Source organism: Citrus sinensis, chromosome 1 (assembly GCF_022201045.2).
Source record: "Citrus sinensis cultivar Valencia sweet orange chromosome 1, DVS_A1.0, whole genome shotgun sequence".
In the NCBI taxonomy this organism is placed as follows: Eukaryota; Viridiplantae; Streptophyta; class Magnoliopsida; order Sapindales; family Rutaceae; genus Citrus; species Citrus sinensis.
In genome coordinates this window covers 10,908,458-10,931,392 of record NC_068556.1, presented here as the reverse complement: position 1 = coordinate 10,931,392, position 22,935 = coordinate 10,908,458, and the positions used below count along the sequence as shown (strand labels likewise).

General features: G+C 32.9%; 3 protein-coding genes and 1 long non-coding RNA gene across 5 annotated transcripts; 3 read left to right on the top strand and 1 right to left on the bottom strand.

Moving 5' to 3' along the window:
* The first annotated feature begins 742 nt into the window (after positions 1-742).
* On the top strand, positions 743-3,877 carry LOC112497872 (uncharacterized). The gene is made up of 3 exons (XR_003064818.2): positions 743-1,169; positions 2,560-2,609; positions 3,588-3,877. It is a non-coding gene; the product is annotated as an uncharacterized LOC112497872 (long non-coding RNA).
* A 7,287-nt stretch (positions 3,878-11,164) lies between these two features.
* Positions 11,165-13,554, top strand: LOC102617476 (uncharacterized). Of its 2 annotated transcripts, XM_006475418.4 has the most exons (5): positions 11,169-11,402; positions 11,613-11,853; positions 11,972-12,012; positions 12,428-12,775; positions 13,228-13,554. In XM_006475418.4, exons 1-4 carry the CDS (start codon positions 11,309-11,311, stop codon positions 12,754-12,756), a joined length of 705 nt encoding a protein of 234 aa, XP_006475481.1. In that variant the 5' UTR covers positions 11,169-11,308; the 3' UTR covers positions 12,757-12,775; positions 13,228-13,554. The 2 variants fall into 2 exon arrangements, with proteins under 2 accessions (XP_006475480.1, XP_006475481.1); XM_006475417.4 differs by lacking the exon at positions 13,228-13,554 and having other exon boundaries at positions 11,165-11,402; positions 12,428-12,985.
* A 1,220-nt stretch (positions 13,555-14,774) lies between these two features.
* On the top strand, positions 14,775-19,038 carry LOC102617188 (BTB/POZ domain and ankyrin repeat-containing protein NPR1). Its single transcript, XM_006475416.4, has 4 exons — positions 14,775-15,807; positions 16,287-17,034; positions 18,324-18,527; positions 18,631-19,038. Exons 1-4 carry the CDS (start codon positions 15,265-15,267, stop codon positions 18,891-18,893), a joined length of 1,758 nt encoding a protein of 585 aa, XP_006475479.1. The 5' UTR covers positions 14,775-15,264; the 3' UTR covers positions 18,894-19,038.
* Positions 19,039-19,926: 888 nt separating this feature from the next.
* LOC102616876 (heat shock factor protein HSF30) lies at positions 19,927-22,270 on the bottom strand. The gene is made up of 3 exons (XM_006475415.4): positions 21,392-22,270; positions 20,347-21,272; positions 19,927-20,226 (listed from the first exon to the last, which is right to left on the bottom strand). The coding sequence occupies exons 1-2, from the start codon at positions 21,953-21,955 to the stop codon at positions 20,364-20,366; spliced, it is 1,473 nt and encodes a 490-aa protein (XP_006475478.1). The 5' UTR covers positions 21,956-22,270; the 3' UTR covers positions 19,927-20,226; positions 20,347-20,363.
* Positions 22,271-22,935: the final 665 nt, after the last annotated feature.

The window sequence follows — 22,935 nt, the reverse complement described above, 5'->3', positions numbered from 1 at the left end:
AGACAATAGATGACAGATTGTGACAGATTCTTCGAAAAATAACTTATATCATAAAATTATGACAAACTCATGATTAATAATGGTTTTGTGATATAATTATTGTCCATACAATAAACTCGTGATAGAAGTTTGTTCTATCAAAAAATAATGAAAGAACTATGATTTTGACCATGTTTAGCTGAAACATTAATATATTATTATTTTATTTAAAAACCAAAACAGTAGCATTTAGAATTTACTCAAACGGTATGTTTTAAAAATTAAAATAATACAAAAAATAAAGGATAATTTTTAAAAACCTCCCCTGAGATTTGGGCTTGTTGCAAGTAGATGGCGAGAATTTATTTATTTGTAAAAAACCTCATACCGTCAGTTAACTTTAACATTGACCGTTAGTTGACTGTGCAAAGACAATATTACCCTTAACAACAGTTTGTAAACGAAAATAACTAAAAAAAAATTAAAATTGTTGGCTATTTTACACTCTTTAAATTATTGATATTTTCTTAAAGTTCCTAAAAAAAAGATAAAATAAAAAACTTGAAAATGAAATAGTTATAATCTTTGCCTATGATATTGTAAATCTTTGGAATTGACAAAAATAAAATTGTCAAAAAATAGGGTTTGTGCTTTTTGCGCCAACAATTTTAATTTTTTTTTAGTTATTTCTGTCTACAAACTGTTGTTAAGGGTAATATTATCTTTGCACAGTCAACTAACGGTCAATGTTAAAGTTAACTGACGGTAGAAGATTTTTTACAAATAAATAAATTCTCGCCATCTACTTGCAACAAGCCCAAACCTCAGGGAAAGTTTTTAAAAATTATCCAAAAATAAAAATGTATTAAAAATTAAAAAAAAAAACAAAACAAAACAAAACTCTACACTTTCTAAACATGGCTCCCCCTCATTCGCTTAGAAAATTTTCCGATTTGCCTCTCTTTTCTCTCCATGGCAAAAAACTTTCCCTTTGATTTACTTCAATCCTTAAGCCACAATAATAAAAAAAATACACCAATTAGATCAATTCTCTTCGTGTTCAATATGTTACAAAACCCAATTACTTCATTCTATTTGTTTTCAGTTTCTCTGATTAATCTTATCTTACTGCCTATTCATTAAAACCCTAAATTGCCAATTCCATTCACTGTTTGCTTTAGTTTGCTACAGTAAGTTCAATTCTCGCTTTCACTAGCTTTAATTTGTTATATGTTTCATTTGAGATTGTGGAATTTTTGTTTGGGTTTTTATCTATGATTTGGTTTGGGATTTTGGTTTTCCTAGTAGATAAGAGCTGAGAGGACCGATGTAAACAATTGCCATGATTTAATTTGATCGGTTAACCTCAAATCGCTACCTATCATTGAGACCCTAAATACCGTTTCAGTTCACCGTTAAAATTGAGTTCACAACTATAAGTTCAGTTGTCCCTCTCTCTCTCACTCACTCTTGTTCATGTGTTATATGAGTTGGTTTTTCTGATTTGGTTTTTCTTTTTCTATTAGTGTGGTATTTTTTGTGCTTACTCCATTTAGTCCAAATGTTTTCCTAACATAGATCCTCTTTCCACAAATAGTGTTCACGTTGAATAAACTCAATTTCTAGAATGAAACATTTGATAACTGATATCTCATACTTGATAATAATGTATATTTTTTGGGAATACATTGGGAAGTAAGTAAGGAAGTAAATATAGTAACACTTTTTTGTTTTGCTTATTTGATTTGCTGGATTTAATAGTGCCACTGGATTTTTTGTTGTAGCACTCTATGGACAATCAATTTGATGTCAACTACCCACGACATCTATTGCTATGCTTATCAATAAACCAATGGGAAATTATCATTTGTATACCCTATAGTTGCTCTATTATCAAAAATACTATAACACTTTGAGGGTGTATCAATCGTCAACTAAAATGTATTTGCCGTCCATCAAACTGTTACTTGCTGTTTAAATAAGATGACGCCAGAGGGGTAATTTGGTCTTTTCATATGATACAAGTGATAATTTAAGGGTATACAAGTGATAATTTTCCTTTACTTTAATTTAAGTTTCAAGGGTAAAATCTTCAATTCACTATAATTCTGTTAACTTTGAAACGGCAGCTAACTGTTTGGTGGTTGGCAAATAGCTTTTGTCAATTTAGAATGGATGATTGATATACCCTCAAAGTATTGTAGTATTTTTAATAATAGAACAATTATAGGGTATACGATTGATAATTTCCCTAAACCAATTAACTATACTTGGGAGTGGATGGTTCGGTTATCTTGTTAATTTACTTGTTCTCTCCTTCTATACATGACTAGCAACTTGTTTGTAAAATAAAATAAAAAATTAGATTTGATTGTTTGTATTTGCATCTGAGTGACTTGAAAGAAAAAGAAAATAGTAGATTACGAATGAGAGGAATTTGTGGAAGTGTTTGTGAAAATGTTAAATTTAAGTGATAAGTTCTTGCTTTAGCTTTATTAATAATTAACTTTTAGGCAATTATATATCGAAGAAAGAAAACTCATATGATGTTTAACATTTATTTGTTGGTGATTGTTGCAGCATTTTGCTTAGGAAAAACACAAATGTTGATTTGATGGCCAAGGAGCCTGGTAAGTTCATTACTCTGTTTAATTTTCTTTTATTTTTTAAATATTTTACATCTTTTTGTTCCTTGAAAGATTAATTAAATTTCGAAGCCTGTTAAGTTCATTGCTATGTATTAAATTTCTTTTCTTTTAAAAAAATTTTTTTTACATGTTTCCTTTCTTGAAAGCTTAATTATAGATCAGTGTTGAGAGTTTGATCTCCCTTGGATATGCTAAATCAGTGATTATGCCTTTGACATCAGATGAGAAGATGACACCTATATGCAGTTATCTGTAAAAATCTTGTTAGTACACTGAATTAGCTTGTCATTTGAATTATTACTTCTAATTGATAAATTTCTGGTTGAAGGAGCTAAGAGTTTTCTAATTGTTAGGTTCAATGTTAGAATATGTAGGTTGTTGAGTAATCATTAATCACGCACGCTTTGTGCCTTTTATTCCTTTTTACTATTATTATTTCAATATTTCAAGTTCCAATCACTTTTTGATGCTTAATGAAATATATTTATCCAAGAGCATGAAAACTTTTTCGCTTGGAATTTTTTATACTTGGCCACTAATATTTTACAATCCGTCACTCATGGACTGATAGCACAACATCAAATTCTCCGACGTTCTAATAGTTGCTACTTTTATTTTCCTTAATAATTACATTCTTAAAAAGTAGTAAATGTAATCAAAATAAATGAAAACAACTTGCTGCTTGTGCAAGCTTATTGGAATCTAATACTTATTGCTCTCATTATGTGCATCTATGGTTTTTCCCCCATTACTTTGTCCATAATTTGATTTCAAATTATAATGTATTCTCTTTTATAAATGACACATTAATTGAGCTTTTATTGTTTAAGTCCCTTTTAAGTAGCATAATGTTGGGTTTAGATAATTTGCTTTATCGTATTTCTAGGTTTCTTATTTAGTTTAGGATTAGAAGTTAAGTTGCATATGATAATTAATATTGGTGTTGGAATTAAAGTACAGCTTTGCAGGAAAATTAACTGCTGGATGGTTTTGCATGGATTCAAGTGTTATTGGAATTGGAGTGCATTTTTGTTGAAAAATTAGCTGCGGGATTGAAAGAAAGTGATTCTGCTTACTGTTAGGCCGGAATTTGAACACAGAATGCCTAGACTTGGATTGTTTATTGTATTGTGAATGGATGCATAATTTTTTTAATTGATATATTTTAAAGGTATAGTGACACTGGTGGTTCGTAACTTTTAATTTGTTAGATATTTGGTTGTACTTTGGATTTTATTTAATATTAAAAATTTTACTTCTAAAAATAAAATTGCAAAATTTGGGATTTTATAAAATAAATAATAAAAAAACTGCAGTTCAAATAATAATAATAAAATATTAATTCAATTCAAAATAATAATAATAAAATTTAAAATAATAGCAATAATATAATTTTAAAAAAATTATATCAATTTTCCTGTTAGAAAATTTAAAAAAATGTTAAAAATTTCGAATAATTTTCAATTTCTCACTAAAATATGGTGTGACATACATATGATTATTGAAAACTGTTATAAATTCATGACAGAAAAAAAATTATTATAAATGAGTAAAAGTGACATAGACAATGGATAAATTATCTATTATATAATCTCTTTTATGATAACTATTTCCTATTATTTATTGCTTGTTTTCTTATGCTGAAATGATTTTATAAATGCTTTCATCAAATTTTTTTCAAAATTTTTATATAATTAATTTCAAACAAGTAACAAGAATGATGATCGGGAATGGGACAACTAATTAATCATTATCAAAATCCTATTAATAATTCTTTGTCACGTGAAGGGCAAGTTAACAAGTGGCGACCCGAAGATTTTACGTTTGAAGGTTGGACTTTCATATTTCAACTTTCTAGCACACCTCAATAGTGTGGCCGTGTGATCAACGCAGCGGTAAGCTGGCATTGTGTTAATTAATTAACCTTTTGTTTGACAAGCAGACTAAATTACTAATTATAAATTTATAATTCATGCAAGTAGATAAGTCAAAGATCAAATAAAATAGTTTCTCAAAAGTCAAATCAAACGGATGAGGTTTCGACGTACGTTTAGTCGAGCTTAGGTAATCTAAGATTTAGGGCTTTTGGAATTCTTACGACTGTGAATAAATGAAAGAACACGTCAATCTAAATCCGTATGTAACTCAGCTATAGTTGTAAATGCGCATTATGCACACAATCACTTAATTTCAAGTAACAATAGGAGGACTAAGATTGGTTTTTACTTTTTAATTAGTGAAATTTCTCGTTATAGATATATATTTTCATCGCGAAAGACATCCCACTCGTATTTTGGAGTATAATCGTTGCTATATATAAGTAATACAATACTTTGTTTTTGTGAATGGATTATAAGCGTAGGATTGAACAATCCAATTTAACTTTCGTGACTTTAGCCCCGTTTGGAGAAAATTTCTCCTGTTTCATACGTGGATAAACGAGCTATTTATCTTTCATTTTAGAGTAATAATTAGTAACATTATTACAGTGATAGAAAATAAATAATATTTTAGAGAATGGACCTAGTAATATTGTTACACTTCATAAATAATATTTCTTTTTGAATAAAATAACCTCATGAATAATATTAAACTACTTACAAATTAGTATGTGTGAGTCTCTGATAGTATAATCTTACAGTTATACAAAATAAATAAATCATAAGATTATTGACAATTCCAAATTTGAGCGTGGCGGAGGGTTATACATATATTTGAATAATCTTGTAGTAATAGATAAGAAATAAATCATAAGACTATTGACAATTTCAAAATTTTACCTAACGTCATTACCCTTGGAAACTTTTGTTCTAGATCTAGATAAAATAAACAATTTATATATGGTCTTCAAAAAATTTCTTCTAACTCCTGATAAAAGAAATAACGTTCATATTGATTTTTAAAAACAATGTCTTATAACCTCTGATAACATCAACAATCTCTAGATGGACCTAAGGCTTTTTTATCAAGAGTTTCCCGTAGGCGTATTTGCAAAATTTCACGATAGGCATTTTCCTTAGAATGTTTGCCTGTAGGTGCTTTATTTGGCATGTGCCTACGAGTAAATTTTCGTGGAATATATGATAGCTTGTTGGCTCATTCCATGTAATATATATTTGCCAATAGGCATGTCACATAGAATACGGCTCATAGCCTTATTCCTTAGAATATGTATTTGTCAGTAGGATATTCTGTAAAGTATTTTCTGTGTACCTAGGTCATTTTTGTAGAGAATAGACCTAGATCATTTTTGTTGAATTATTCCCTTAGACATTTATCGGTTCTTTCTTTTAGGTAGTTTACTTAGAATTTCCTAAGTACCTAAGTCACTTTTGTAGAGAATGGGCATAAATCATTTGTGTAGAATTAGCCCTTGGATGTTTTGTTGATATTTACCCTCAAGTAATTTACTTTGAACTTTCTAATTACCTAGGTTACTCTTGTAGAGAATGGACCTAAATCATCTTTGTATAATTATGCCCTTGGACATTTTGTCAATACTTGCCTGTAGGCAAGTACCTAGGTCATTCTTGTAGAGAATAAATTTAGCTCATTTTTGTAGAACCACACCTTTGGATATTTTGTCACCCTTTGGACTTTTTTTTGGAAATATTTTCCAAGTACTTATCTTACTTTTTGTAAAAAATGGATTTAGGTCATTTCTAGTAAAATCATATCTTTGGTGTTTTGTCAAAATATCGTCCTTTAAGGTTAGAGATAGGACCTCGAGTTGGGCAAATAGATTGCTCTCCTTGGTAGGAAACTAGTGCTCATATGCCATGTGCTATCTCTATGCCTCTACATCTGTTTTATATTTCTTGACCGCCTGCAGCCATTGTTCAGCAATGAGAGTTACTTTCCACTATATTCTTATGGGGTGATTATGAGACTAAGAGGCGAATTCATTGGTGTAAATAGTCGTCGGTTTGTTATCCAGTTGAGGAGGGTGACCTAAGCATCCAATCTTTTGATAATTTGGCTGAGGTTCTTAAGCTTAACCTTTGGTGGCATTTTTGTGAGCAACGTTCCTTACGTGCTTCTTATATGAAGTCTAAGTACTACAAATTTACGTTCAATTTGGATATCCTGCCTCTCCTCTTTAGCGACGCATTTGCTCGATTGCATGTGTTGCTGGGCCTTATATGCATTGGTTATTTGGTTGTAAGGCTTATAGTTTTTGGTACGATTACTAGTTAAACTTTTGCCCTTTAGTCTTATATAACCCTAGAACGGCTTCTATGGTATTGATTTTTTTATTAACGGGGTACTGTCCGAGATAGGGGTAAGCTCCAATATACATTGCCCTCGTCAATTGTTAAGCAGATTCTATTGATTTCTGTCTCTAGTAGGGAACTAAATTTGATTCAATAGGACCTCATCCCTGATGGTCTTTTCATTTGTGGATAGCTTAGAAGCTTTTGTGTTGCTCTAGGCCAAGGGATGAGGTTTTCTCTATTATCAAGCAGCGACATATCCCTTTTCAAATTTCTTTTTTCTCCAATGGTTGTTACATGGGTTCTTATCCACAAATTTTGTATAGTTTCTTGGTGATTTTACATAGTTTCTTGGTGTTTCTGTGGTCAGGCTTTTGAGACTTCTCGACATATATTTCTTGATTGCCCGTGGGTTATATGAGTTTGGGATCACTTTTTGCATCTCTTGGTTTGAGGCATGTCAGTTTCGGTCCCCCATACTTTACTTCTTCATTGGCTGCGATGTGCCTCTTCTCGGAGCCATATTCGAATCTTTCTTCTTTGCTTCATCTTGTGGCAAGTTTTAAAAGCTTGTAACACTTTCAAGTTTGACTTGATGGCTTTTTATATTGATGTTGTCGGTGTCGGATCAGAAGCTTGCTAGTTATGTCTTTTGTTTTAAACCATCCCAAATGTAGGGAGTTCTGGGTTCTCATCTTGTTAAGGGCTTATGAGTTATAGTTCCACCCAAGAGGTTGATTTGATTAGTTTCTTGGTTGTGCCCGCTGCCTGGGGTAGTCAAACTAAAGGTGGACGATTGCTCTAAGGGCTATCTTGGGATGTCTACTTTAGATGGCATTCTCTAATATTATCAGGGTGTGGTCTAAGCTACTTTTGGTTCCTTAGACGTCATCTGATTCTTTATCCTAAGCTTATGGCTGTTTGTGAGGGGTTGAAGCTTATTGTTTAGCTTGGTTACTCTATGCTTGAGGTAGAGTCTGACTTGCCTACTGTGGTTTCTTGTATACATTCCCAAGGCCTTGTTAGTTCGGATTATGCTTATTCCTTGTGTCAAATTTATGTTTTGTCATTTTCTTATACTATATTGTTTAGGTATGTGCTTCAAGAGGCTACTTCTGCTACTAATTTTTTAGCTAATTAGGCTTGCACTCATTGGGTTTGCTGGCATTTTTTGGGTTCTTGAGAAATTTCTATTGGCTTATTTAGTAATCTTTATTTGGATCCGCAAGCAGTTTCTCATATCAATCGTTAGGATTGTTCACTATTACTGCTTCTTATCAAATTTTTTGTTGTTCATCTATGCTTTATTATGTATTTCTTTAGGAGATTTTGATTCATGTACCCCTCTTTATGTCCTTCCTTCTTTTTCTCATCTATATTATAGGTAGGGTCCCACCTAATCCCCACCTTCTTGGTGGTTTCAAAAAGAAAAAAAATTTTTACTAAAAGAGCACTTTAAAACCGTTACTAAAAATTTATTTTGAAATTTTTTTCTCAAAAATAAGAAATTAAAGTTGTTGTGAATTTAAGGATAAATTTGTAATACAATTAAAATAAATAAGGAAGTCTACAAATAATATAAAGAGGAGGGCTTGATGATATTATATGAGAACTGGATTGAAGAATTTGATGGATCATTGTTGTGCATTGAACGATGGGTAGTGGTAGAATTAGGATTTTAGTTTGAAAGAGGTCGTAATGAAAAAAAAATTATAAATTAAAGTAAGCAACAACATAAAATTTGTAAAATTGAATAGCCAAAAATGGGATATATAATAGTAAAATTATAAACATTTATAAGCCATAACAAAATTATGTAAAAATACGAAGTGACCAAATGTAAAAATTCACATATACGGTTATTTTTTGAATTCAATTTTAATTGGGACTTTTTTGGGACTTGGCTACAGATTCAACTAGTTTTACCCCTGTTATGGCCCTATTAATTGAGGCCAATCAGATGTCAAGGATGTTTTGTTGAGATCAAGTGTGATTTGAAACATCACACACCTGAATTAATCATCTAAGCTAATTATGTTATCATATACATAGCCTCATCATTTAATCAGTCTTATCTTATTTTATTTTATTTTTGGTAATTAGATGTGCTTCAAAATCGGCTCGTTGAAAACTTTTATGAAAAAAATAACGGAAAAGCCTAGACAAAAGGAAAGGTTGGATAGTGCACGGTTGTCCAATTTGTTTAAACATTATGCTCTTATGCTGAAATTCAAAAAAGAGAATAGCGCGCACCAAAACAAATAATGTGCAACAACCTCCCTTCCCAACCACATTGCAATGTTGATGGAGAACAAATCTTGAACAATAACTAACTCAGAGTGATCAATGGAAGCTTTTTCACAGTAAAAAAAAATTGAAGGTATTTGCGCTATAAACAAAAATGATTTTTTTGCATATGAACATCTTAATTTCTTTTTTCTTTTTTCAAGCACAATACTCCAATAGTCTGATTTCTTTTTTTTTTCTTTTCTTTTTTCTTGAGAATATTTGCACTAAAAAAGTGATAGGTTTTTTTATGCATATCTTAACTTTTGTTTGGGCCATTTTATTTTAATTTTTATTATTTTTAACTTAATTGTGTTGAATTATTTGGATTAAAATAAAATTTAATTTTCAATATGTTTAAAAGTATTGTTCAGATAGTATTCATTCCTGAGATTCGACAAAATCTTCTATTTACATTCGCTATGCTAAAGACTACTGGGCTCGTCAAAGTAATCTATCTGCTTCGTTAGTTAACATCGATACACCTTGCTACAACTATGGTACTTGAATCATACGCTCGACATTTTATTAAATCTATTTGAACATAATTTAAAATACTAGGTACCTTAATGATAATTTTCCTCTCTTAACATTAACTTGAGGGAAAAAGACAAATACACCCCCAAAGTTTAGGTAAAGGGATAAAAATTTTCCTAACGTTTCAAAAAAGACATTTACACCATAATTTATTATAATTTTATCATTATACCCTTCTAGCATATAAAAAAAAATTTGATTATCCAATTTGTCTATATATTGTTAATAAAATTATAAATAGATAAATTAGATATTATAAAAAAATTATAAATATACCCTCATTGCCCAATTCCTATATTTAAATTTTTATCAATAACCAATTTTCAAAAAATACATCTATACACCTAAAAAATTGTAAATAAATTATAATTTTAAAAATAAAATTAGTTATTAATAACCAATTTTATTTAAACTTTAAACTTGTATATTTAACAATTCTTCACATATCAATCATTTAAACTTGTACATTTATAACCAAATTTCTATGTTATTTATTATGGTATTAATAACAAATTTTATTTTTAAAATTATAATTTATTTACAATTTTTTTAAGTGTGTAGATATCTTTTTTTAAAATTAGTTATTGACAAAAATTTAAATAGAGGAATGAGGTAATGAGAGTATATTTATAATTTTATTAGCAATATATAAATAAATTGGATAATCTAATAATTTTTTTTATATGCTAAAAAAGTATAATGATAAAATTATAATAAATTGAGGCCTAAATTACTTTTTTAAAACGTTAGAGATTTTTATCTTTTGTCTAAATATTGGAGGTGTGTTTGTCCTTTTACCTTAACTTTATTGGGTAATTTTAAAAAAACTCCCCTGAGGTTTTGGCTTGTTGCAAGTAGATGGGGGAGAATCTATTTATTTGTAAAAAAACTCCCCACCGTCAGTTAAGTTTAACATTGACCGTTAGTTGACTGTGCAAAGATAATATTACCCTTAATAACAGTTTGTAGAAGGACATAAGTAAAAAAAAACTAAAATTGTTGGTTATTTTACCCTCTTTAAATTATTGATATTTCCTTAAAGTTCCTACAAGAAAGATAAAATTAAAAACTTGAAAATACTCTTTAAATTATTGATATTTTTTTAAAGTTCCTACAAGAAAGATAAAATTAAAAACTTGAAAATGAAATAGTCATAATCTTTACCTATGATATTGTAAATTTTTGGAATTGATAAGGATAAAATTATCAAAAAATAAGATTTGTGCTTTTCGCGCCAATAATTTTAGTTTTTTTTAATTATGTCAGTTTACAAACTATTTTTAAGGACAATATTATCTTTGCACAATCAACTAACGGTCAATATTAAAATTAATTAACTATAAAAAATTTTTTACAAATAAATAAATTCTCCCCATCAACAAGTTCAAAACTCATGGCAGGATTTTAAAAATTACCGTAACTTTATTTGATGGCAGCTGACAATTGACGACTCATACCGATTGGGACCGCAGAGGATACAACTGTCGAGCGTAGTACGCAGTTTTTTAGTGGGGCCCGAATTCGAACAAAACGTACCTCGACCAATCTGGCGGAGGACAGAGAGACACGCCATAACTTTGGGTGGTTCCACTTTCGTCTTCTGTTCCTCCGGCTTACAAAACTGCCAACGGAAACTGAACTCGCATGACCAATCACGTACAAAAATCTCAACACCCTTCTGCTTTTCTCATTATCTCTCAGCAGTCATCAATGGCGAAATCAGAACAATCTTTGCCCGGTACGTTTACAATTGTTTCGTTTTGTTTATTTCAATTTTCAGAACCCCCAAAATCTTTGCTTCGATGTCGGTGCCTGTTTTAAATGTTCACCACATTTTAAATATATATATATTTTTTATCTTGAATTCGCCAATTTAATTAAATTATTTTATATAACCGTGTAAGGAGTGAAACCGAGTGTTACTTTTGAAATCGTTATAATTTGGCAGATAAAGAAGAGAAATCACCAAATGCACTTGAAAGAGCAATGGGAAAGATCGAGGCAGCATTACACAGTGAAAAAGCACATCATCACCACAAAGAAACTCATGGTAATCGGAACGACATTGATGAAAGTACCCCATTAAGTGATGTTAAAGCCCCTAATCTTTTTGAGAGAGCGAAGGAGGAGATTGAGGCTCTGGTTGAAACTATCCATCACAAGAAAGAATCTCAAACAAACGAAGAAAGGTTTGATTACCCTTTTTTTCATTTTGGGTTTTGATTGTATGATAAGAATTGAAATTAGATTTTCAAGGGACTTTAATTTTGTAGATTACTTACTGATATGTGACATTGTTGTGTTCAGGGATGAATCTGCCGAGGCAGGGCGAAAACCAGAAAAAGCAGGTTCTTGAGTCACATCTAAATCTAATCCTTATTCTTGATTTATTCATTCATGCTTTCAAAAACATTTTTAAAATGTTTTGATTAGCGTTGATTCTGATTGTACTTGTTATGGCTAAGAGTGTGCTTGTGCAGTTTCATTAAACTTTCTTGTGGGATATAAATTTCAGTTTTTGAGACGGATCAGTAATTTATTTATTTATTTTTTTCAACTTTCTAATCGCCGAGCAAATGTTTTAGAGGTACTGACTATATATATTTTCTTATGTTGAGTTATGGCAGTTGCAAATTCATCTATCATTTGTTATTAATTTCGTGGTTATTTGTATTTTCATTATTTAATTTTAGCTCTTTGCTTCAAGAATTTATAGCTAAATTTTAAGTCCTGCAGGTGTTTTATCTTAATCTTAATTAACAGGAAAAGAAGTCATCGTACACAATCTAATTGAAAAAGCTAAGGAAAAGATTGAAGCCATGACTCACCATGAAAAGTTGCCAAACCACCATCAGAACGAAACTCATGGAAGGAGAGATGATATCGATGAGAACACCCCTGTTCATGAAGTTAAAGGACCTAGTGTATTTGAACGAGCGAAGGAAGAACTCGAGGCGCTTGTTGATACAATACACCACAAGAAAGAATCAAGCGAGTTTGTCCCGCCACCTAAGGAGGAAAAAGGATTCTGGTCTGCTATTGGAAGGTGGTTGCAAAAAGTTTGCTCTCCTTTGCAAACCAAGAGAGATTAATTAACATCAAGCTTATATGGTATGCAAAGAAGTCTGATCGTTCCTGCCCGTTTGTTTTGTTAAAAGTTGACCTATACAGGCAGGCTAGAAATGAAACATGTGTGAGAGTTAATCTTTTTGTTGTTTTGATTTCATTGATATAAATGTGGGTAAATCAAGTGTCCAGAATTGAGATTGTGGAATTTCTTTTAAAAAGTATCAAGAAAGTTTTTTCATGTGTTTCAAGCAAGCTGCGATTCCTGATTTTGTACTCCTAGGCAATTGGTAAGGTGATCTCATTCATGCATACTACTTGCCTTGCCTCGGCGTCCTTTTAGGCATGAGAATTGCTTGTTTTTATCTTCATTATAGAGTATTGGGAAACAATATTTAGACCTCATATGTAGCAATATAATCTGGCCATCAAATTGTTGTCATTTAGAAAAAACAATGTTTCAACGTCCAATGACTGTTATTTGAAAACACGTGCAGGTTTCATCTTCTTGATACTTTTATAGATCACTTCCCCTGAATGGAACAAAGTCGTATTTTGCTGCAAATTTATGCACATGCTTGATATTTTGTTATATTGATCTACTAAGCCTTTTCATTGGAACCAAGAAGCAGGACGGCACCAGAAGCACCTCTCATCAGTGAAAAGGTTCTACTATGCTTTTATTTCCTCAGCTAGAAACATAAAAGGCCAGTGCCTTTTTCTGTCGAATTCCATACCCAGTAGTCATTTTCTAGATACGTACATGTCTTGCCTTGAACCAAATTTATTGGATATTTAAATAATTTTATAATGTTTTCTTATTACATGTTTAACTGTGGAGCCGACGTAGCTGTAGGATGGGTAATTTTTAAAAACCTCCCTTGAGGTTTGAGGCTGTTGCAAGTAGATGGTGAAAATTATTTTATTTGTAAAAGACCCCCTACTGTTAGTTAAAATTTTCATTGACTAACTGTTGACTTTAAAAAGACAATATTACCCCCAATAATAGTTTACCCCCAATAATAGTTTATGTCATTTAAAATTTCCTTAAAATCTTAAAAAAAATAAAATTACAAACTTAAAAAAAATTATATTTTTATATCAAATAATTAAGATTTGTAATTTTATTACAAACTTTAAAAAATTATATTTTTATATCAAATAATTAAGATTTGTAATTTTATTACAAACTTAAAAAAAATTATTTTAAGATTTGTAATTTTATTTTTTTAAGATTTTAAGGAAATATCAATAACTTGATCATGGTAAAAATAATTATTTTAATTACTTATGAAATTATAAATATTTAGAATTGTAAATATTGGGGGTAATATTATCTTTTCAAAGTCAACAGTTAATCAATAAAAATTTTAACTAATGATAAGGGGTCTTTTATAAATAAAATAATTTTCACCACCTATTTACAACAGCCTCAAACTTCGGGAGAAGTTTCTAAAAATTACCCCGGTAGGGTTGATGACTGTTTGGTGGTGGTCCTTTTCAAAGCAAATATAAGCGACTTTACGCTTTAGTCATTGATGATAAGTTGTGACACCAGCGAAATAAAATAAAAATTCGTGGGAAAAGTTAAATGACGAAATCCGATGACGGCTGCAGCCCAACTGTTGCTCCATTTACAATGATCCTGTAGAGCAAGTACTATCGTAGTATCTTAATTCCAAACCCTATTATCATCCCATTCCTCCCATATATATTCTATTATCCTATATTTATCTATTAAGAATTTTGATATAGCGTGCTAATGAAGAGGGGTTTGAGGATATATCATATATATTATAATTAATTAATTTATATATGATATATGTAATTAAATTTAATATAATAATTATTTTTATAATAATTTTTAAAATAAATATACATATATTATAATATTATTCAGTTATTATATATGAGTGATATGTTATTTCTAATACATTTTAAAATTATACCTGAGCGACGTCGTGACAAATTATGGCGGGCAGATAGCGTAAGGTTGCCTTTATTAGCGGGCAGGTTGCGGGGCTCTGCTTGGCCCGACTGGTGGCCTCCATTTATTAGTGGCAGATAGCAGACATTTTCATTTGTCTTTCAAAGAATCAAAAGTCAAAACTCTTTTGAGTAAAAGCCTCAGCTTAACCGTCCGATCCGATCAAATCAGCAGACAGAAAACGACAAAAAATGAAATCAGTTGTTTGTGCCCGTGTCTGATTGAACTATTGTAGAAGAGTTGGGGAGAGTGAACAACAGAAACAAAATTGGAGTTTGGGAATCCTAATGTACGGACGAAATTGGGGAACTCAACAGGTAAATAACGACAATGATAAACACTGACAACGCTAAATGAATAAAAGAACAGCTATTTACAAGCTCTTATTTGCGCCTTAATGACAAGCTTTGTTTTTATTCTTCGTCACCCATGTTACTGCTCCATAATCCATATCCATGGCAGTTCATGAACACAAGCATCTCTCTGCAATTTGATCAACATTGTTTTCAGTCTTTTCTGGTCATAGACACAACACTCTTGGTCTTGGATGGATAATAGAAATGGGTTCTCGGATTCAAACGAGATCAGTAACAACAGCCGCACCAGCTGTGTAGCTGCAGCAGCAAATACTGAGTCTTTCTATTCATCAGAACCTGTAAACTCTGACATCACAGCTCTTCGAATTCTCTCAAAGACCCTCGAAACAATCTTTGAATCTCAGGATTTTGACTACTTTACAGATGCCAAGATCGTGCTTTCAACCGGCCGCGAAGTCCCGGTCCACCGCTGCATACTTTCTTCCAGAAGTGGTTTTTTCAAGAATGTATTTGCTGGGACTGGAAAACAGAGAGGACCCAAGTTTGAGCTCAAGGAGTTAGTGAGGGATTATGAAGTTGGGTTTGATCCGCTTGTTGCGGTTTTGGCTTACTTGTATTGTGGGAAAGTGAGGCCTTTCCCTATAGGCGTTTGTGTTTGTGTGGATGATGATGCCTGCTCGCATGTTGCTTGTAGGCCGGCTGTTGATTTTATGGTGGAGGTTCTTTATGTGTCTTTTGCTTTTCAGGTTCCAGAGTTGGTGGCTCTTTATCAGGTAAGTGTAAAAGGCCTTCTCCCCAAATGGGGATTTTACATTAGCGTTGGGAAGTAATTCTGAAGAATTTCAATACCCTCAACTAGCCTAACAGTCATCAATGATGATAGAGGACTCATACTATGTTTCACTTTTTATCCTTTATGGACGTTCCTTATCAATTATAAAATTATCTTGAACCAGGTATCAAACTGGAAAATTAGTCTATTAGCTGTGTATGAGCTTGATTTATTGTGAAAAATTCTGGTTAATTAAGTGCTCTGTGGTTGGCTAAGTTGTAAAAACTTTATGTATAACCACATAGAGCAAATGGAGATGATGATAGTTGCTGAGGGTGACTGGAAAAGAGTCAGTCTGATTAATTTCAGGAGAATACATTTTATATGTTTTTGTTACTGTATGTTCTTACTTGGCGTGGCTAAGTCCTTGTCCACTAATTCTGTTTCTCAATGTTCTATTGGCTGTTTGTTTAATTACAGAGGCACCTCCTAGACATTCTGGACAAGGTTGTGGCAGATGACATTTTGGTAGTTTTATCTGTCGCACATATGTGCGGTAAAGCTTGTGAGAAGTTGTTAGAAAGGTGCATAGAGATTACTGTCAAATCAGATATTGATATTGTAACTCTTGATAAGACCTTGCCACAACACATTGTGAAACAAATCATAGACTTGCGTGTGGAACTCAGCTTACATAGATCTGAATCCTGCGGTTTTCCAGATAAACATACAAAGAGAATACATCGAGCACTAGACTCAGATGATGTTGAATTAGTCAGAATGCTATTGAAAGAGGCTCATACTAATCTAGATGACGCACATGCACTTCACTATGCCGTGGCATATTGTGATGCAAAGACCACAACTGAGCTTCTTGATCTTGGACTTGCTGATGTCAACCATAGAAATTCAAGGGGCTATACTGTGCTGCATGTTGCTGCAATGAGGAAGGAGCCTAAGATAATAGTGTCTCTTTTAACAAAGGGAGCTCGGCCATCAGATCTTACATTGGATGGTAGAAAAGCACTTCAGATCTCAAAGCGGCTCACTAAGGCTGCAGATTACTATATTCCCACTGAGGAAGGAAAAACAACCCCAAAAGATCGGTTATGCATAGAGATATTGGAACAAGCTGAAAGAAGAGATCCCTTGCTCAGAGAAGCTTCTCATTCTTTTGCTATGGCTGGTGATGATCTTCGGATGAAACTGCTGTACCTTGAAAACAGAGGTAACGTTGCTTGAGGTTCAAAGTCTTTTTCTTTTTAACCAACACATGTTATACACTTTCAGTTTTAGCCGGGGGTTATAGGATATAATTCTACACAGTGTTATTTTAATTCTTACATCTTCAATTCTTTTCACCTTTACAAGTGCTTTTATATATTTCTCAAATCAGAATTTTCATGGTTTTATTCCCTACTCTTACTTTAGATTTGCAACATAATTTGTTTGCAATATAAATGACACTGGTGAACTCTAATTTGTGTGTATCTCGTGTGTTCAAAACATCGTCATATTGTGGCCCTCTTTATAATTAACTTATAGGAGTTTGTCCTTGAAAATAGAATCTAAATTTTATTGATTTCTGGTAATGATGCTACATCATGCTACTCATTTGAATTTGATGTTTATTATGCTTGCAAGAGATACACCTCTGAATCACTAGTTAACTGCAGCGTTTACTGGTCTTATGTAGTGGATAAAATGGACACTTCTTACTTACTGACGTGAAATACAAAATATAATATTTATCTTTTATTCCCTTCAAGTCCAATTTTTCATCTCTAGGAAACTCCTCTCTCCCACACCTGGGGTCTCTTATTTTCTGTATGTTTAAGTCCCATTGGCTTTCACACTAATCTCTTGACATCTTAAAAGTGTTAATTTTCTCAACATATATCTCCATTGTTCACAAGTATGTAGACATAGATGTATCTATTGTGAGAGTCCATAAATTAATATCCTTGATTACTTATTTTGAGAATGTGAAAATTTGTTTTCTGTGAACTTCTCTGATTTTTTAGGAAAAAATTAGGCATCTGGTAAGAGATATTCTATTTTTGTGCTCCTGCGAGCTTGCACATGAAATGTATCCATTGAAGTATGAGTACTGGCTCATATCTTTACTCAGAAATCTTGTTCCTTCCTTTTCCTCCATCAGCTCATATTAGCTTGGCAGCATTGATTAGAGACATTAGTTCCTAAACAATTTTATGATCTGGGTGTTTCTGTAAGGCAATAAATTGCTTCTGTTCCCATATTGTTCCTCTTCATGTGTTTTTTTATTTTTTCCCATTATTCCTTGAGATAGAAAAAGGAGTAGATGTTCTAATTACAAATTTTGAGGATATTATTGGGTGGGATGGCCAATTATAGGTTATTCTCCTTAAGATGTCACAGAATGGAAAGACTGAAATTTTGAAATCATATGATCTCTGCAGTTTCATTTCATTTTCCTTGTGAATGGAGTCAATTAGTTAATAACCAGCTTCAAATGTTTCTGCTAACTTTGACCAGTTGGACTGGCTAAACTTCTGTTTCCTATGGAAGCAAAAGTCATAATGGATATTGTCCATCTTGATGGCACTTTGGAGTTTGCATTAGATGGCATCAAAACTAAGAAAATGGCCGGTGCCCAGAGGACAACTGTGGACTTGAATGAAGCACCTTTCAAAATGCAAGAGGAGCATCTAAACAGAATGAAAGCACTCTGTAGAACTGGTAATGATGCTTTACATCTGCATGCTTTTGCACTATATGAGTTTATATATATATATATATATATGCTTGAATAAGCCTGATTGGTGTTCCTTTACATGAACAGTGGAGCTGGGGAAACGTTTTTTCCCTCGTTGTTCAGAAGTACTTAACAAGATAATGGATGCCGATGACTTAAATCAGCTAGCATGTCCGGGGAACGATACTCCAGAAGAGCGACTCCTGAAACGAATAAGGTACATGGAACTTCAAGAAGTTGTAAGTAAGGCGTTTAATGAGGATAAAGAAGAGTTTGATAGGTCTGCTATATCATCTTCTTCATCATCAAAATCAGTTGTGAGGCCTCGTGGGGGTAAAAGAACTCACTGAGCCGGATGGTTAGGCCTAAAGTATTATTTTCTTGTACCATAATTTTGTGTATTCATGATTTTTGTCCTTCTAGGTTCTTCAAATGACTTCTTTCTGAATCACGCTCTGATAGATATGGTCTCCTCCTTCTGGTTTTTTGACTTTCTGATAGGGTCTTTTTCTACATCTGGAATGCCTAAGTCTTGCTTGATTTCGTGTGAAAAAGAGATCACTTCCATAACCCATATCGATTCATCCAATTCTAGTTTCTTGAACCTGAGACAAGTTTTGGTGGCATTTGCCTTAGGGGTTTGGGATTGAGTAGTCGTAACTTTTAAGTCGTAACTTTTAAGTTATAATTGTTGTGAAAAAAAAATTGTAAGTATAAAATAAAAATTAGTAATATATAATAAATGTAAATTTTAAATAATAATTTTAATAAAATTATTAATGATATAATAATTTTTTTATTATACACATAAAAAATTGTATCAACATAATTTTTAAATTATAACAATTAGTATTTACCAAATAATTTAGTGCTGTATCTTTTAAATTACATATGTTTAATTTTAATTTCAAACACACCCTTAATTATCCACCCACCAATCAATTAGCGTATACAAGGTTCATGTGTCAGTGAACACGTGGTCAATCTCTAAGCACAGATTATAGGTTTGTTACAACTTTCTAGTGAAAATGATAGGCAGACGCATATCGTTGCCCACTTTGTCAGAATTTGGGGAGCATGTCAACCACCATTTACCATCATATTTTGGAAAAAAAAAAGGAAATATTTCTTATTTTTTTAAAATGAAATATTCATATCTTTACAGATAAATTGAAGATTATAGGTGAATTGAAGTTTACCCTTTTATAAAATTAAAATCATCTTGTAAAATGTGATTTTCTTTTAACCTTTTTATCTAGCAACTATTAATTATCCACTTGAATTTTTAATTCCACCGGACCTGTCGTCAAGAGAGATTTTATTATTATTATTATTATTACTCTTTTTTGCATATAAAACAGAAATTCAACCCAACGAGAAATGTCATGCATGCAGCATCAAATTCCCATGGCGATGGAAGATCAAGCTTATAATATGTACCATGTGCTAGGAACAGCAAATATACAATTCTAAGAAAACAGGGAATGGTTACACATGGAGAAGTAAATGACAAAGATTGAAGAAAAGAAAAGAGGTTAGATGTGTACAATTTGATACACATATATGAACAAAACACTGGTTTTTCAAAATGGTTTGGTTTCACAGGAATTCATGGGCCCGCATATTTTAACTGATCTGTGAAGTCTACAAAACCACCACATCATCTTCAGCTCGGCAGCTCCCCTGCAATAATTGCGAAAGCAATTAATATTCACTATTCCTACACCATAAATTAAATCACATTCTAACAAATCTTAGAACATAGATACAACTTGATAAAATGAGGGGATTAATGTAACATACCACCGAGAAAAAAGGAGTCAAAGGATGGATCCATCACAATCAACTTGTTCCGCGAGCTCATTTACATAACCACCCCAACTATGGGACTTTCCAATCAAATCCTCCAGCTCATGAAAAAGCTGACTGTCGCTCACAGCGACTTGATCATCATCGGTCCCATTCTCTGTAATTGAACTGTCCCCAAGTACGTTTCCCAAGAAGGTGTTATAAACAGAAGATGAGTCCTGAGCAGTAATTGTTGTTCCATTTCCACATGTACACATCACATTCCCCTTAAGATCCTGAATAGGACTTCTACACAAGCCATCATCATCCATAAGAGCTTGGAACGCCGGCGGAGTATCCGTTGTGTCAATATTTGTACTGTCTGCCGGCAACATATCAGTCAGCTCAGATTGCATTGTTGCCAATTGCTCCCGAGCTTGGTTTCTACAATTGACATTTTCGCTGCTGTCCACAGACTCAGGCACGCTTTGAGACTCTAATTGGGTTGCTGTCAATCTTGGTTTCTTACTCAATTTGAATTCATCCCCGTGAAGCTCTCTCTGTTGCTTTCTCTTGTGAACTAATTGTTGAACAAAGTTAGGGTATTTAGCAATTTTGGCAAAGAAATTCAACATCTGTTGCTGCTTACACTCTGCGCACCGAATGCGTTCTGCAACTGCACTCATTTGACACAGTGACTCATCTTGTTGCTGTCTAAGTTTCAACATTTCCAATCTCAATGTCTTCTGATCATTCCTTAGGGTCTCAAGCTCCATCTCCACTCCGAATTTGGCAGAATCAACACAAGCTAAAGTTACTGTTCCATCTTGTGCCTTGTTAAATCTACTTCTTCTCTTAATGTTTTTAAGCAAATGTTTCTTCCCTCCTCGAAACTTTTCGTTTGCAAATTCCCATCTATTCGAGTGAATCTTCTTAAACCCCTAAATAATAACACAACTTTGCACTGTCAAAACCCAAACCCAAATCACAAATACTACCTCCTCCATTCCAAAATAAAAATAAAAATAATAATAATTAAAGTTGGTTGGTGGTTACTCACATAAGTATTGAGCTGGCGAATGAAGCTGGAGAAATTCTTGTGCTTGAAATACTTGGGAAGAAGATTTTCGGAGAAGTCGTGAGATTCCCAAACGATAAAGCTGTTACGATTGAGGCTCCAAGAAACAACCGGGTCGGTTTCCGGATCCTCCACCATCTCGTATATTTTCCTCAAAAAGGGCGGCGGACCGACCTCGTTTAATCCTTCCATTGGCTTTGGCAACGATCCGCCGCCGACAAGTTCATCATCAAAGGCGCCTTCCTCTTCTTCTTCTTCTTCTTCTTCTTCTTCTTCTTCTTCTTTGATTCTGGGTAAAGTCGGCATGGAAGAAGAAGACGAGGATGGCCCACCGCCGTTGCTGTTCTCATATGTTGAAGCTTCTTTCTCTTCCTCTTCGTCTTCTTTGACCGTAATCAAGGGTATCTTATTCTCTGTTTCAACTGTTTCTTCTATTGTTTCCATTGCCACGTCTTGGCAGGATTTAGGTTTTGGAAAAAGATTTGAAGAACAAACTGAACAAAAAGTCCCGCCGGCGCCGCCGGCCACAGCTGTAGGTATCACCATTTTGTTGGTCACTGTGTTTACTTAGTCTGATTTCAATGGGTGACAAAAGAACTGAGATTTTCATAGCTTTTATATGCAAACAGAGAGACACTGACTCGTCACGTAACTGCGCTTTTTGTCATTTGTATTTTGTAGTAGGAAGCTGTATCTTGTGTGGCCCGCTCGTCAGATTTTAAAATTGCTTTTATTCACTATACGACAGTAAGGACACTAACAAACACAACCTCCAGCCACGTGTCTTTAAGTCGTTGTGAAGTCACCGCAAATTTCTTCGTATTCCATGCGGAACACTTGCCGTAATTCGTTGTATCATCATCTCTCCACCAGACCACCAGACCTGCATGCAGATGCAGTGTATAATTTGTCAGTTTTTGATGCTAAATATAGCAGCCCCTCTGTCAAGGGTAAAATTGAATTTTCTACAATAACACCAAGCGGCGACCATTACAGACGTTGGATCCTTCCCGCGCGAAATTTGAACGGTAAAGATCAAGCGGTCTATGAGAATATCATTCTTCGTTGTGACCCTTTCAGCATGAATGCCACGTTTCGCTGAAGTAATGCATGTTGTCTTCATTTGGTAAGTGAGACGGTTTGAATTTCAACATCTCATTTACCGTCTCCCTGTTACAGCTACGTAAAATTTGGCCACCGGATTTCACTATTTTATTACGATTTTTGTATTAAAAAAAATCAATTATAAGTTACAATAAATGCAAGATAGGAAAATCCTTCGACTAGAAGTTCTTTAAACTGTTTCTTTTCTTTTCAATAAATATACAATTCTACTTGTGTATTAATCAACTCCGAAATAAGCTACTCCCTTTAAAAAAATATATTCTTATTTTGTCAGTAGTGGGGGATTGAACCATTCAAGATGGGTTCTCAATTGTCTTAAAGCATCACCATAACACTCTTCAAATAAGATTTTATTACTTATTTGAAGAGCCACATTAGTATTTAAAATTTTAAAAAACACT